Source organism: Cricetulus griseus, chromosome 3 (genome assembly GCF_003668045.3).
Source record: "Cricetulus griseus strain 17A/GY chromosome 3, alternate assembly CriGri-PICRH-1.0, whole genome shotgun sequence".
Classification (NCBI taxonomy): Eukaryota; Metazoa; Chordata; class Mammalia; order Rodentia; family Cricetidae; genus Cricetulus; species Cricetulus griseus.
The window spans coordinates 73,174,926-73,190,150 of NC_048596.1; the positions used below are offsets into that span (position 1 = coordinate 73,174,926).

At 46.0% G+C, this 15,225-nt stretch overlaps 1 protein-coding gene across 8 annotated transcripts; it reads right to left on the bottom strand.

The window, feature by feature from the left end:
• Positions 1-51: 51 nt before the first annotated feature.
• Phkg2 (phosphorylase kinase catalytic subunit gamma 2) lies at positions 52-13,317 on the bottom strand. 8 transcript variants are annotated; one of them, XM_027404547.2, is made up of 10 exons: positions 13,119-13,317; positions 12,615-12,727; positions 5,985-6,160; positions 5,660-5,714; positions 4,197-4,262; positions 3,948-4,111; positions 1,151-1,241; positions 914-1,067; positions 717-842; positions 52-624 (listed from the first exon to the last, which is right to left on the bottom strand). In XM_027404547.2, exons 2-10 carry the CDS (start codon positions 12,707-12,709, stop codon positions 331-333), a joined length of 1,221 nt encoding a protein of 406 aa, XP_027260348.1. In that variant the 5' UTR covers positions 12,710-12,727; positions 13,119-13,317; the 3' UTR covers positions 52-330. The 8 variants fall into 8 exon arrangements, with proteins under 8 accessions (XP_027260348.1, XP_027260347.1, XP_027260349.1 ...); XM_027404546.2 differs by lacking the exon at positions 13,119-13,317 and having other exon boundaries at positions 12,615-12,988; XM_027404548.2 differs by lacking the exons at positions 12,615-12,727; positions 13,119-13,317 and adding an exon at positions 10,929-11,073.
• Positions 13,318-15,225: the final 1,908 nt, after the last annotated feature.

Consider the following 15,225-nt stretch of genomic DNA (forward strand, 5'->3'; position numbering starts at 1 on the left):
CACCTTCTGTGCTTCCCTGTGCAACTAGATAGCAGACTTGGGCACTGGCTCTCCCAGGCTTGTAGCAGTTTTATTTCAGACGCAGCACAGACAGCGATGACAAGGCCAGGCTCATTGGGAGATGTTCCCTTCCATCTCAGCCCTGATCTCCAAGTCCAGGATTGGTAGAGGTAGAGGGCTGGTTTCTGTGGTGAGTAGTATTATCAGTGGTAGGCTTGGCAAGGCAGGGCTAAGCTCTGAGTCCCAACAGGCTGGAATGATTTAAAAAAAGAAAAAAAAAAAAATCTCCTCCTGGAGAGTCTTGCTTTCTGGCTTGCCAGGGAAGAAGTCCTAGGCTAGCACCAGTGCAGCCTCATCCTCTGTGATAGTGTTGGAGTCCCCTTCTTCTTCGGTGGCCATAATAGGGAAAGACCTAGGAGGCTGGTGCTGGAAGAGGGCTGCCCGGTTCTGTTGTTCACCCTTCTTCACCCAATGCCCATAGAGCCGGAAGGCACAATTATCAATTAGGCGCCTAACTGGCCGCAGTGCATAGGGGTCTCTCAACAGTGAATTCTTGGTTAGTGGCCGTAAACGGTGAGTGCTTAATGCCACTCGTCCAGCAGCCAGTATTGTCCACACTGCCACCTGGGAAAAGGGGCAATATTAGCCCCAATAAAGCATCCAGCAAATGGGAAAGGGCAAGGCCTGGGTGCAGACCCTGCCATGCTCAGGCTTACCCGGAACTTCTGTCGAGGTGTGAGGTTCCAGGATTGGCTACCTTCACAGCGCTCAAAGAAGGGGTGCTGTAGAGCTTGCTCAGCTGTTAAGCGTTCCTCAGGATCCACCTGCAGCAGCTTTGAAATCTAAAGAAACTTCACAGTATGAGAGTCAGAACTTGGGTCTTCCCTAGTGTCTCCTCATGGCCCCTACTCACCAGATCTTTGACGGTGCTTGAACGATCATCCCACTCTGGTGAGCTAAACTGGTATTGGCCTTCCATGATCATGCGTAGCATCAGGATTTGGCGTCTGTGCCAGAATGGTGGTGAGCCAGCCAGAAGCGTGAACAAGATCACTCCACAGGCCCAGCTGAGAATGAGACTGTGGTTAGACTGGCCTAGGTAACAATCAAGGACATGACACACAGAGGGGAAGGGATGACACAAACTTACAGGTCGACTTCCTTGCCGTAGCCTGGGTGGGTTTCATCCATGGAGCACTTAAGGATCTCTGGTGCTAGATACCCTGGAGTCCCACACAACTCTGGGGAGAGAGGGGAGAAGACTGAGGGAATGTCACTAGCCCCCTCCAGAACCCTAAACACCAGAAGCATCTCAATTTTACAAGAGAAACAGTGTTCTCTTTCTGCTCCTGTGTTTCCTGCCAAGCCTTAGAGCAAGGCCATGTCCCTAGCTAACCAACTTACATTCCCACTAAAACTCACAGAGGCCTTCCTAGGAATACCCAGTTTGGGGATGACTTCAAGGTCACTCAACTACATCACTTACCTCCTCTACCTTCAAGCCAAGCCAAGCCAAGCTACTCATTCATCAATACAATTTGTTACATTATTAGATACTTAATACGTGTGAAAAGCAAAATTCAAAGTTTTTTCTGCATTACTTTCTGCCAAGCCTACCCTCTCTTTCATAGGCTCCAGTCTGATGAGTGGCACCACCATTCAACTAAAGGAGAACAAATAGAAATATGGCTTTCTTTTTGCTTCTCTTCAATTTGAAAGACAGGATTTCATTTTTCCCTAGTGCCTGGGGTTGTACCTAGGGTTTCACACATATTAATCAAGTATTCTATCACTGAGCTACATCCCCAGCCTGGAATTTCTCCTTTTTTTAGAGAGGATCTCACTATGTAGCCTTGGCTGGCTTGGAACTAACTCATTATGTGGACCAGGCTGTCCCCCACTCAGATCTGTCTGCCTCTGCTTCTTGAGTGCTGGGATTAAAGGAGTGTGCAACCCTGCCCAGCACAAGCCTGGAATTTCTTAAAGCACGTACCAGGGTAGTCCCTGTTTAAAACCCTTCCTTGAGATGTGTATGGTCTACATGAGCTATACTGGTCTACACAGCTAGTTCAGGATAGACAGGGTTACATAGACAGTCCCTGCCTCAAGACAAAATAACCCTACCCCCATAAAAACTCAAACCCCTAGATTCTCTATCACTTGACACAAATCTGTATTTTTAGTTTCTTTTTACCACTCAAGGGTACCAATTCTTTGATGTCAGAAATTCCAAACTATTCCATGTTGTACTTGCAAGTATTTGATTATCTAGCATGTACTAAGGGCCCTATAGGACTGTCACGAGGTAGATGTACCTTTCCCAAGCTCACTATCTTCCAGGAAGCAAGTAAGAAGTAACAAAGTACAAGTCATGTGATGAAGAAAATACAAAAAGCAGGGGAACCTCCTTGAGTGGAGGTTTACAGCGAACCTGAGTCACTCAAAGCAAGAAGGAGGGTGAAGCAGGCAGGGCAAAGGGTTCTACATGGAAGCCCAAGAGAAAGGAAGCACAACAGCCGCAAGTTAAAGCCAGACCAAGTGTGAAATCTGGGTGAGTGGCTTAGGCAAGGCATCTCATGTCTTCATGCCTAGTTACAAAAAGGAGACTCCTGTCAGGCAGTGGTGGCACACATCTTTAATCCCAGCACTTGGAAGGCAGAGGCAGGTGGATCTCTGTGAGTTCCAAGACAGCCAGCGCTGTTACACAGAGAAACCCTGTCTTGAGAGAAAGAGAGAGACAGAGAGACAGAGAGACTACACTATTTATCTCCTGTTACTGTTGAGAAGACTTAGGGAAATAAGCTACACTGTGGAGATTTGGTGTGGCACCTGTCCATGGTAAATGCCATTATCTGATAGCTAATTAGTATGTGCAATACAAAATCATAAAGTACAAGATAGCCTAAAGTTTTCCATCTGCATCAGAAATACTGTGTATCTGTGTGTGTGTATGTATGTATGTATGTATGTTAGTATGTATGTATGTGAGAGAGAGAGGTGTAGGCCCAATGCTGACATTGGCCATCTTCCTCAATTATTTTGCACTTTATGTATTTAGCAAGATCTCTCACTTAAGCTCAAAACTCCACTGATTCGGATAGTTAGCCAGCTTACTCTAAGGATCCCATCTCTCAGCATCCTACACGCTGGTATTTCCATGGTTGCTGGCATCTAAACACTGGTCCTCAAACTTGCATGGCAAATGCTTTGTCCACTGGGCCATCTTCCCAGTCCCAGAAATATTTCTTTTTTGTTTTTAGAAACAGAGTTTCTCTGTGTAGCTTTGGAGCCTATCCTGGAACTTGCCTAGTAGACCAGGCTGCCCTTGAACTCACAGAGATCCACCTACCTCTGCCTCCCAGCTTGGAGCCTATCCTGGAACTTGCTCAGTAGACCAGGTTGCCCTTGAACTCACAGAGATCCAGCTACCTCTGCCTCCCGAGTGCTGGGATTAAAGGTGTGCTCCACCAACGCCTGGCTCAGAAATATTTATCACAGCAAATGCATAACATCGCGCAAATTCTGGTTCCCGGGGCCCCAGGTGAGTTGTTACACAGGCTGATTAGACATACCAGGCTCCTTACAGCACTGAAGCCCCACACAGAGGTCTTGTTTTGTCTAAACAAATGGCTGGGTCCTTCTAGTGCTACTCTGTCTTTCCTCCTAGGATAAAGGCTGGCTCTGGAGGCCCCTCCTCTGTGGATCTCTCAGGTTGAACAGTATTCCTTTCTTCTAGCTTTCTTGGCATAGTCCTCTGTTTCTCCCTCTCCATTTTCCAAGGTAAAGAAGTCAATGAGTTGCACAATGCCTTTGCATGGAGAGGGTACTCAGCATGTATTCACTTTATTTTCCTTGGCATCTGGGACTCAGTTGTCAACCTGGCCAGCCAACCTCATGTGTGGGTCTCCTTCCCTCCCAAGTCTCCTAAGGGACCCGAATCCCCTCACCTCGAAGCTTTTCGCCTGGTTCCAAATGGCAGGAGAACCCAAAATCTGAAAGGCGGATTTGCATATTGTCGTCTAGCAGAATATTCTCTGGCTTTAGGTCTCGGTGTACAATGTTGTTGGCATGGAGAAAGTTCACTGCTTCTAGCAGAGACCTCATGATGGACCTGGGTGAGACACAGACTCTGCTTCTGTTTCTCCCTGTACCACTCCCCTATTGTACATCCCAGGGGCATCAGGCTCTACCAGTACCTGGTTTCCTTTTCTGAGAGGGCCACCTTCTCGGTGAGATAGTCAAACAGCTCTCCTTTCCGCATCCTAAGGAATTGGGGGAGAGGGAGAAGAGGCAGAGGCACCCTACTGAGAAGATGACAAGGCCAGTGAGGAGAGATACATCTGTGGCCAGCAGAAGCATAGGAGAGAACATTCCAGACATGAGCTGCATCCCAGGGCAGTTTCCGACACAGTGGGTTGGTGGTTGATATATCGGGACACTTTTAGTAAGAAGAGTGACTTCTTGTGACAATAATTCACAGGAGGTCTTTATCTGAGAGTAACTATAGCTGCATGAGCCAAAAGTTCAATGAACAACTACCATAAGGTAGAATAAGAGTATTTTGGAATTTGCTTATTTTATCATCCTTTAAAATTGAGGTTCCAGCAGGTGTGGCCACACAGCTTTAATTCCAGCACTTGGGAGGCAAAGGCAGAAGGATCTTTGTGAGTTAAAGACCAGACTACAAAGTGAGATAATTGTTTCAAAACGAAAAAACAAAACAAAACCCAAAACAATATAAATAAATAATAAAATCATAAATAATAAAATTGAGGTTATAATTACAATTCTGGGCTGGGTGGTGGTGTCTCACTTGGGAGGCAGAGGCAGGCAGATCTCTGTGAGTTCAAGGTCAGCCTGGTCTACAGAGTGAGTTCTAGGACAGCCAGGGCTACACAGAGAAACACTGTCTCAAAACCCCCACCAAAAAAAAAAAAAAAAAAAAAAAAACAATTCTGATGAATACTTAAAACAGACTGTCATTGTCCTCAATTCTACAGGACAGTTAATAGACATTTCCCATTTCCCTTAGATTTCTCAAGAGGACCACTGGACAGCTCCATGATTTTTTTCTGAAGGTGTGTTAATCTTTGGTATTCAGATTATCCCCTCCTTTCCCAGATACAGGCTAGCCCAGGCTAGCCTCAAATTTAAAATCCTCTTGCCTCAGCCTCTGGAGTACTGGGATTACAGGCATAATTCTGGCCAAATAATACTCTTGAAATGCTTTTGCAATTAGTTTGCACTCTTAACATCAGATTCAAATAAACCAAAGGAAAAACTCCATAGGCAGAGGAGGACAGCAGTGTAGTGTTAAATGAGGAAAGATTGCTGAGTGAGGAACTAATTCCTTATAATTAGTTCATTGTTGAATACTTGGTGCCTAGTCATTTCCTTTCCAGTGATTTTATATTTGAGGGACTGGGACAGGGACTCTTGGCATTTTGATTGATCACTATTGGTCTTCAAATATTTGCCTCAGTCACAGCACTTAAGGAGAAGGCCTGTGCTTTGGGCTTTCAGGGAGGCAGGGCAGTACAGAGACCTGGCAGGAGCAGAGCAAGACAAATAGAGTGGTCTCCTGCCCACGGAGCTTTAACACTGGGGCCACACGTGGAGACAAGGAATAGGCTTTTCAGATGGGCAGGGTGATACTCACAGGTCAAACACCAGGAACATGAAGCTAGGAGACTCGTAGGAATCGATGAGAGTGACTGGGGAAAGAGGCAGAAAGGCAGAGAGAGATGGGAAGGAGAAGATGCACACCATAGGTGCTTTTCCACCCAAAGGCAGCACTAGACTATTCTACCGGGAAGGAAGGAAGGAGTATCAAGGTGGCTACAGGGACCCTAAGACTGGCCACTCTTGGAGATAGAATGAGGAGGAAAGATAGAGACCTAGAGGCAATTCTAGGGTGTGAGTTAAGAACAGACCAGCAGACATGGGGGGCTGTCAGCCAGCGGGAACAGGGAATGCAGCCTCACTGATATGGGGGTGGCCAGCGACCTGGCGAAGGATGTGCATCTCTCGCTGTGTGGCTTCCCGCACCTCCTCCAGCTGCTCAGGACTCAGACGCTCAGCGGTCACCTCCATGATCTTCACTGCAAACTCATCACCAGTAGCTCGATGGACACAGCGGCGGACCACAGAACTCACTCCTCTAACAGAATCAATCAAACGATAGTCAAGTCAGGCCTCCCCAACTCTCTCCAACTTCCTCACCCTTTTTCTTTTCCTACCTCTCCCCCCTGTTTTTTTCCCCCCAAGATAGGGTCTTACTATATTGCTCTGGCTGTCCTGGAAGTCACTATATAGACCACGGTGGCCTTGAAGTCATAGAGATCTGACTGCCGCTGCCTCCCATGTGCTGGGATTAAAATGGGTGCCACTACACCCACAAGACTGAGTCTCACCATGTTGCCCAGGCTGGCCCTGAACTCAATCCTCTTGCCCCAGCTACCTAAGTTCTAAGATTACAGGCATGCACATCTAGATTCTACATCCTTACCTCTATATAGAGTAGAGCCTTTGGACCATTATGCTTGCTGTCACAGATGCTGAAGACCCATCTGACAAAGCCTGGCCTATAATAAGTTTCACAGTATCCTCAGGCATGTACCAACCAGCAAGGTGTCACACAAAGGCCACAGGAACTCAGGCAGATGACTTGGGTGAAATCCTTCCCTTTGTGTGTAAGCTCTGAGCAAGGCTTTTTCACACTGTCCCAAAGTTTGCCCAAGGCAGGAAGTGGTAAGAAACTGTCTCCATCCAAACCCAAACCTCCCTCTAACACTCCGCATGTAAGAAAAGATCTGTTGAGACTACATCTCAGTGTAGGCCACAAATTTGCCACCAAGTGATCCGGAAATGATCTAGTGACTCATCTGGACAGGGGACGTTGAAAATGTTAGTGAGATAGAGGCAGGAGAGTCCATTTGGCTTTTGTTAAAAGGCACATGGATTTCCATGCTTGGGCTCTGTCATCAAAATATATTTCTTGCTGGGTGGCACACACCTTTAATCCCAGCACTTGGGAGTCAGAGGCAGGTGGATGGATCTCTGTGAGTTCTAGACCAGCCTGATCTACAAGAGTGAGTGCCAGGATAGCCTCCTAAGCCACAGAGAAATTCTGTCTCAGAATCAAAACAAAACAAAAAAAAACATACTTCTTCTGTTGGTTCCCTGGTTGTCCTTTATATGGCCTTCCCTATGGGTTCTCTTTTGCATCCTTAACCTCATACATGAAAGTCCATTTGTTTAGAATTCTGTCATCCATATCATAAGTAAACCACAAAATACAAATTTACTGAGTTGTCTGGTCAAATGTGTAACCAATGGATATGTTACCTTTTGGCCATATTTTAACTAGACCATCAATATACTCACCTATTCCTACTGTCTTATTCTTGGTTACTTTATAATTTCATTTTCCTGTCCATCTGAGTCGTAAACTTATGGTTTAATTAGTGTGTTTGTATGTATGTATGCGTGCATGCATACATGTATGTAGTAGAACTCAGAATCTCACACATGCTAGAGAAAGCTGGGCGTTGGTGGTGCACGCCTTTAATCCCAGCACTCGGGAGGCAGAGGCAGGCGGATCTCTGTGAGTTCGAGGCCAGCCTGGTCTCCAGAGTGAGTGCCAGGATAGGCTCCAAAGCTACACAGAGAAACCCTGTCTCAAAAAACCAAAAAAAACCCAAAAAAACAAAAAAAACCCAAAAAACCAAAACAAAAACACATGCTAGAGAAGCATTCTGCCATTAAGCCACATTTCCAGTCTCTAGTCAACTCATCTTTAATAAACTTCATTAAGAAACTTGTAATTAGCTGGGTAGTGGTGGTGCATGCTTTTAATCCCAATACTCAGGAGGTGGAGGCAGGTGGATCTCAGTAAATTCAAGGGTAGCCTGGTCTACAGAGCAAGTTCCAGGACAGTCAGGACTATTATACAGAGAAAGCCTGTCTCCAAAAACAAACAAAAAAAATCTAATTTCAGGAAGTTTAAAGGCTCAAGTCATCTAGCCTGAGTTATCTAGACCAGACTAAATGTTACCTATACCCATTCTACACTTGTTCTCTAGTAGAAAGGAACAGCTCCCCCCTCAGCATCCCAGAAGCCTTTTATTTTAATGACAATTACTCATTAGTAAGTAAGCCTTTCTAGTAAGATTCTAGATCATTTCAAGGGGAAAGCCAAGTCTTAGGACCAAAGGCCAATCTTTTTTCTGCTGATAGACTCCAGTGCCTAGTTCTCTGCCCACTCCTTGGAGGTCAGTCTTGGGCTGGACGAAGAGTTTAGGGGTGGTGTACTTGCTGAGCATGGATTAACAATGCCAAAATATAGGGCTGGGCTGTAGCTCAATGGTAGGGTACTTGCTTAGCATGTGAAAGTCTCTGAGCTCAAATCCTACCCCCAAGACCCCCTAGAAAAACCTGCCAAAACAAATCAATAGAGCTGAGTATGCTGGCCCATGCCTGTGATTATATAGAACTCAGAAGACTAAGGCAGAAGAATTTTGAGTTCCAGGCCAACCTTGGTACACAGAGACTGTCCCAACAATAACACTATAAATAAAAAATAAGTTGGGTTTACCCAGGGCTCCATCCTTAGCCCTGAACATTCCTCCTGTGTATCTTCTGCATCTCTGTGACCTCAACCTCTAAACCCAGATATTTCCTGTGTCAGATCATGTCTTCCTGAACATCTTTCCTTACGGAACCATAAAGATACCCACATCTACACGCACGATGCATTTACGTGTCTCTCTGCATTTCTGATCTGTTAGTGCTGTTGCTATTCTCATTCCCAAGCTAAGCCCTCCCCTCTCTCATTCCCATCCACATACTCTCTCTAATCCACATCTTAGGGTTTCCCCCCAGCAGGTTCACTGCCTTCACTCAGGCCTTATCATGCTTATTTGGACAACTCTAACAGCCACCTCATTCTCTTCCCAGCTGCTGAGGTTCTCGTAACTCATCCAACACACTGATTGTCAATCAGTTTCCTAAACATAAGGTCAATGATGTTCCTCATGGCTTAGCAGTTAACAAGAGTTAACAGTCTCTTCCCTCCTCCTCACAATAAAGTGCCGGGGATTGAACCCAGGGCTTCATATGTGCTAAGCAAGTGCTCTACCTACCACCGGTCTGTCCCCCACCTCCTAAGTCTCACTGTAAGTCTTGCTGGCTTGGGAATTTGCTGCACAGACCAGGCTGGCCTCAAACTCAGAGTTCTACCTGCCTCTGCATTCCTGAGTGCTGGGATTAAAGCTAAGTGCTATATGTTTAAGTTTACAATTAGCTGTGGGGTTCATTCAAAATTACCTATCACCCTATTACCTGAAAGATAAAAATAAAATCCTAATAGACTTTGTAGTATTCTGGCTCTTACAATATTTCTGCCTCTTTTCCACAATGTACACACACACAGCAAAATCGTCAAAGAAAAAGAGGCTATCAACTTGAAAGTGGGAGGGATGACAGATGTTTGAGGTAAGGGTAGTGGTGGGGGGCGCAGAATGGAGGAAAGGGAGGGAGAAGTGATATAATTCTATTTCAATTAAAAACATATATATATATGTTTTTTTTTTTTTTTTTTTTCTGAGACAGGGTTTCTCTGTGGCTTTGGAGGCTGTCCTGGAACTAGCTCTTTTAGACCAGGCTGGTCTCGAACTCACAGAGGTCTGCTTGCCTCTGCCCCCCAAGTGCAGGGACTAAAGGTGTGCATCACCACCGCCTGGCTAAGTACCTTCTTTTATAAGTTGTCTTGGTCATGGTGTTTCCTCACAGCAATGGAATAGTAACTAAGACACAGAATGTTCCCTGGTGACCTGCTTGAACCCTAAATATCTATTTGCAACTCACACACTATATTGTCTTTGACCCTTAATTTCTCATCAGAATCCTGGTTCCAACTGCTTACTGACATCCCCATGTGATATCTAAATGTGTCTGGCTGAGTCTAATGCCACACCCCTGTCTTTCCCAGGCCTCTGAAACATTTCACATAGCAGACCCTGCCAAGCTTCTAGGAGTGCACTCTTGTTTTCCTTTCTAGCTCACCAGTATCACCCATGTTCCTTGGTGGTTCTTCTTATTTAAAAAAAAAAAAAGAGAGAGAGAGAGATTTATTTATTATGTATACAGTGTTCTGTCTGCATATATCCATGCACGCCAGAAGAGGGCACCAGATCTCCTAACGGATTGTTGTGAGCCACCATGTGGTTGCTGGGAATTGAACTCAGGACCCCTGGAAGAGCAGTCAGTGCTCCTAACCTCTGAGCCATCTCTGCAGCCCCCACTTGGTGGTTCTAAGGGATTGCTAAGGTACCATGACCCTCCTCACAGCTGTTTCCTACATGCTGATGCCTCCCAAATTTATGGTTGTCATCTAGATTTCCTGGAGCTCCAGACTCAAACCCATTTGAAAGTGCCATCCCCTGGGCATCTCAAACTTAGTATTTCCAAAATGAAACTTCTGATTTGTTCACTCCACTCCCCAATCTATTTTTTTCTCAGTCTTCTTCATTTCACTAAATAGTACTCAAGTGCTCAAATAAAAACCTTAAAAGTGACCCTGTCTTCTCCCCTTCCTTCATGATCTATATCCAGTCCCCTTTGAAACCATTGCCTGAACCTGCCCACTTCTCTCCATCGCTGCAATCGCCATTATGACCATCACTTGCCCCTTTCCTTGCCAATCTCTATGTAAGAGCCAGAAAGATCTTTTTAAAGATATAAGTGTTTTAAGTGCCACCATATACTAAAAAGTGTCCTGGCACAATTATCCAACTCATGCCAAACTCAACAGCAAAACAGAAGGTAGATTCTGTAGCATGATAAATAAAAGACGAAGAGACTGATATTTGAGTTCAAGCTTCAAGCTGAAGATCAGAAAAGCAAAGCAGCTGATCACTAACTCTCACCTCTAGCTCAGGCTGAAAGCGCTGATCCATGAGCTCTTCTCCAAGCCTCAGACTGCCTCTCCTCAGCGTGGCTGGAGAATCCTGAGACTCAATGTCTTCCTATCCTCAATGTGGCTGGAGGATGAATGCCAGCTCTGAGACCCTGTTCCTGTCTTCAATACCTCTCATGAGTCCTGGGATTAAAGGTGTGTGATCCTAAATGCCAAGATCATCTTTGTGTGAGCTGTTTCTTTTAGCATTGGATCAATTTCATGTTGTCAGTGTGGCCTTGAACTAACAGAGATCAGTCTCCCTCTTAATCCTGAGTCCTGAGATTAGAGGTGTGTGCCTGGCTTCTATGGCTTGTGGCTGACTTTGCTATCTGAATCCTCAGGCAAACTTTAATAAATCATAAATAATATACCACCGCAAGATTCTGCTGTTGTTCTCAGTTAACTGAGGTGCAGGAAGACAGTCACTGTTCACAAGCATCCTCACATCATGTTACCTGTGGGAAAATATGCAGCAGCACTACACGAAAATTTAAGTTCCACTGGGCGGAGGTGGCGCACGCCTTTAATATTAGCGCTTCAGGAGGCAGAGGCAGGAAGGCAGGCAGTTTTCTGTGAGTTCAAGGGCAGCCTGGCCTACAAAGCTACACAGAAAAACCCTGTCTCAAAAAACAAACAAACAAAAAAATTAAGTTCCTTATCATGCCCTACAGCCCTAGGGAACTCACTTCTCCAACTTAATTTCTTTTGTCTTTCCAGCTCTTACTACATACAGCTCAGCCACTCCCTTGAGCAGTACACTCCATGCCCCTATAATGAGAAGCCCTCCCACCTCAGCTCATGTCATACCGGTTTCTGTGCTTCGGGTCTCAGTTGAGGAAGCAACTCTGTGGTAAAGCACTTGTCTACCACGACTGAGACACTGACTTTGATCCCCAGCACCACAAACAAAGCCTCCCAAACAAACCCCTGACATTTTCTCAGAAGTCTCCTCAAACTCCTTGTCTGTCTGTGGAGGCTTCATTGTTTTAATCCTACTGCCTATTCATTTTCCCCATGGTTCAAGTCACCCCTTCACCTGGGATCATTAGTGTCTAACACAACATAACCAACACACTAACTATGCTTCTGAAAGTAAAAGCCATTGAGCATCTGGGGTGGTGACGACCACAGTAGGTTTTAGACAGATTCCCTACCTAGCTAGTTGGATACCTTCGAACCACCCACGTGCTTCTTTCTGTCACTGTCACTTTCTGTTTAGGCTTTTTTTGTTTGTTGTTTTTTCGAGACAGGGTTTCTCTGTGTAGCTTTGGAGCCTATCCTGGCACTCGCTCTGTAGATCAGGCTGGCCTCGAACTCAGAGATCCGCCTGCCTCTGCCTCCCGAGTGCTGGGATTAAAGGCCTGCGCCACCAACGCCCAGCTGAAGAATAGGCATTTTCTACCCTCCCAGTGTTCAGCTTTGTGACTGGGACACAATCAAGTTTGGCGCTTCAATCAAGTTTGTTGACTATATAAATGAATGTATTAGAGAAAAGGAGGAGGGGAGAGAGGGTTAACTAACTCAGAATACCAGTTTAGTCACTGTTTTCCACGGACCACTTCCCGAAAAGCCTGCCTGCGGCACGAATCGTTTATACCTGGCTGGGATCCGACTTGTCTGAACCTCTCTCTCTGTATTCCCGGCCAAGGCTCACCTGCCAATGACGTCCTTAGGGTCGTACTTCTGGTAAAACTCTTTGGCCGCAGCCCAGTCGGGCAGCTCATCCTCCCGCCCCACGTCCAATGTCATTCTGAAGGATGTGGGGGCCTGCATGGAGGAAACGGAGGGCAGTGAGGGTAGGGAGGCCCATAGATTCTGAGAGGACGCACATCGTGGCTCCCGGGGGCGCAGCACCTGCGGCTGGGGCGCCAGGGTCCTGAGGGGTGGGGGTGGGGTAGAAGGATCAGGACCTGGGAGACCACACTGAAGGGCCTAGAGGGAAGGAAGGGTGGCAGGGCAGGGAAGGGAGGGTAGCAGGACAGGGAAGGGGGCAGGGAAGGGAAGGGGGAAGGCAGCTCGGAAGAAGGGGGAAATGGCACAAGTGCGGGCGGCTGTTACCGCGCAAGCGCACTCGGCGATCACTGGGAGGAGGCGCGGGGTCTCGAGCACAGTGACTCGTGTGGGCGGGGGCGGGGTGGGGTCGGGGAGGCCGGCTAACCTGGTCTTTACCCTCAGCCGCCTGGCTCGCGTTTATTCCTTTGCTTTTAACCCGTAGGGCGCCCACAAAGACTTAAGCCTCCGACTCTGCCATCGCAGCCAAGGGCCCCCTCTGCTTGAGGACCGAGGCTCACAAACCCTGCCGATTGGAAAGTGGCAGTCCAATAGGGAGCCGGGAGTCCAGGGCGGGCAGGGACGCAGGAGCCACAAGTTCCCGAAAGGTCTCTACTGTAAGGAGGAGCCTCAGAAACAGCCAATCGATGTACCGCATTTGCTTTTATCCAGTAGCGCTGCAGGTCTGGAAAGGGACGCGGAAGTTAGGTTACCGGAAGTGTGACATCTCTGCAAGTAGTTCTCTGTCCTCGGTTCTCGGTTTGGGACAAGGCCCTCACGCTTTCCTCCAGGAATCCTCATCCTTTTGTTTTCGAGACAGGCTTCCCTGTGTAGTCCTGTTAATAGCTCTGTAGACCAGGTTGACCTTGAAAGAGATTCGCCTACCCTGTCTCCGGAATGCTGGCATTAAACCCATGTGCCACCACTGTCCGGCTGGAATCCTCATTTTAAATCCGCTCTTTATACGTATACATAGGCAGCTTTGGCATTTGTTGCCGACTAGGACATCAGACTCCTCCAAGGCTACCGGTCTTGTTCTCAGAAGCCTTCTGCTTTAAGTACACTAGGTTGTAAGGGTCTACCTGGAGTGACTGACTTCAAAGCCAGCTCAGTCCTAAAACCTAGGCTCTGGACTAGCAGCAATGGAAAAAAACCAAAATCCTTGAGGTTACATTCCAGTAAAAAAGAGACGATAAACTTTTTGGTTTTAAACCAGTATCTCCCTATGTAGCCCTGGTTAGCCTGGAATTTTCTGTTTAGAACAGGGTGGTCTGGAACTCAACCACTGTCTGCTATGTGTTGGAATTAAATATGTGCAAGACTCTTAGACTTGAATGATCTCTCAACAGCTTTTTCTGTAATGAAAACAAGTAACTTATCACTTTCTAACACTCTAAAGCACTGTCTGCCATCGGATCTAGCTTTAACAACTTTCAAAAAATTTTGAACTTTCCTAAGTAGGTTTGTTGTTGGTATATAGTGGATAATTATCCTGAAATTAGTCAAATTAAAAGTATTCATGTAATTAAGAACCAAGATCCTTCCTGTGAGAATATGGAATCTGGAACTAGAGGAAGAGTCCTACCGGGAGAAATTAAAGCAACGATGAAAAATAGATTAAAGATATAATTTTATATTTTCTAGATTTGATCTTTGAAAGGACCCCGAAACAGAACCTGGTAAAAAGAGAAGTCTACATGCTAATTTCTATTAGTTGCCAATAAAGGAACCAGGGATCTTTGCAAGAAATGACCAAAGACAAGAAAAATCAGATATGAACCACAATATGGGCCTCCTGATGTTCCTCCACTCAACCCCACAGACTTAAAATCTGTGGGTTTTACATGTATACTATACTTTAACAGAACATATTTTAAGGATGACATTAGGATGTGGGATATAGATTAGTTGTTGAATGCTTTCCCAGTATGAACAAGGCCAAGCTGAAGTCCAAGCACTGAATAAAATTAGTAAAAGGCAGAGATAGGTATAAAAATCAAGAAAACATATAGATAGATCATTAACATTGTGAATACAAAGGAGGAAGAGTGAACTTTTTGGCAATGCAGCTGCCTTTTGAGTCACCATGCTTCTGTATAAAACCCAGAGAAGCTCATTGGTTAGTGGATTTCTTTGGTCTGTGGCCAGTGCCCTATCTAGGGTGAATAAATGTTCATTCACGTCTCTCCAGGGAAAGTCACACAAAGCAATTGGTATCTACAGGGCCGCACAGAACCAAAGAAAAGTTGAGAGGTGCAGTTCCAGGGTCCTGCTATGGGAATCAGACATGCATCTGCAATGGGTCTGTCTGAGTGTGCAGCACCTGTCAGGGTAATGCTGATATGGTTATTCTACCCGTGCGGTAGGAGATCATGAGCCACACCCGTGGTGGCAGACGCATATTCCCTGCAATGAATAAGACATTCGACCAAGACTCGAAAGGGCATCTTTGTGAGGAAATCCCAAGATGATCACATATCATCTCATTTGTTACA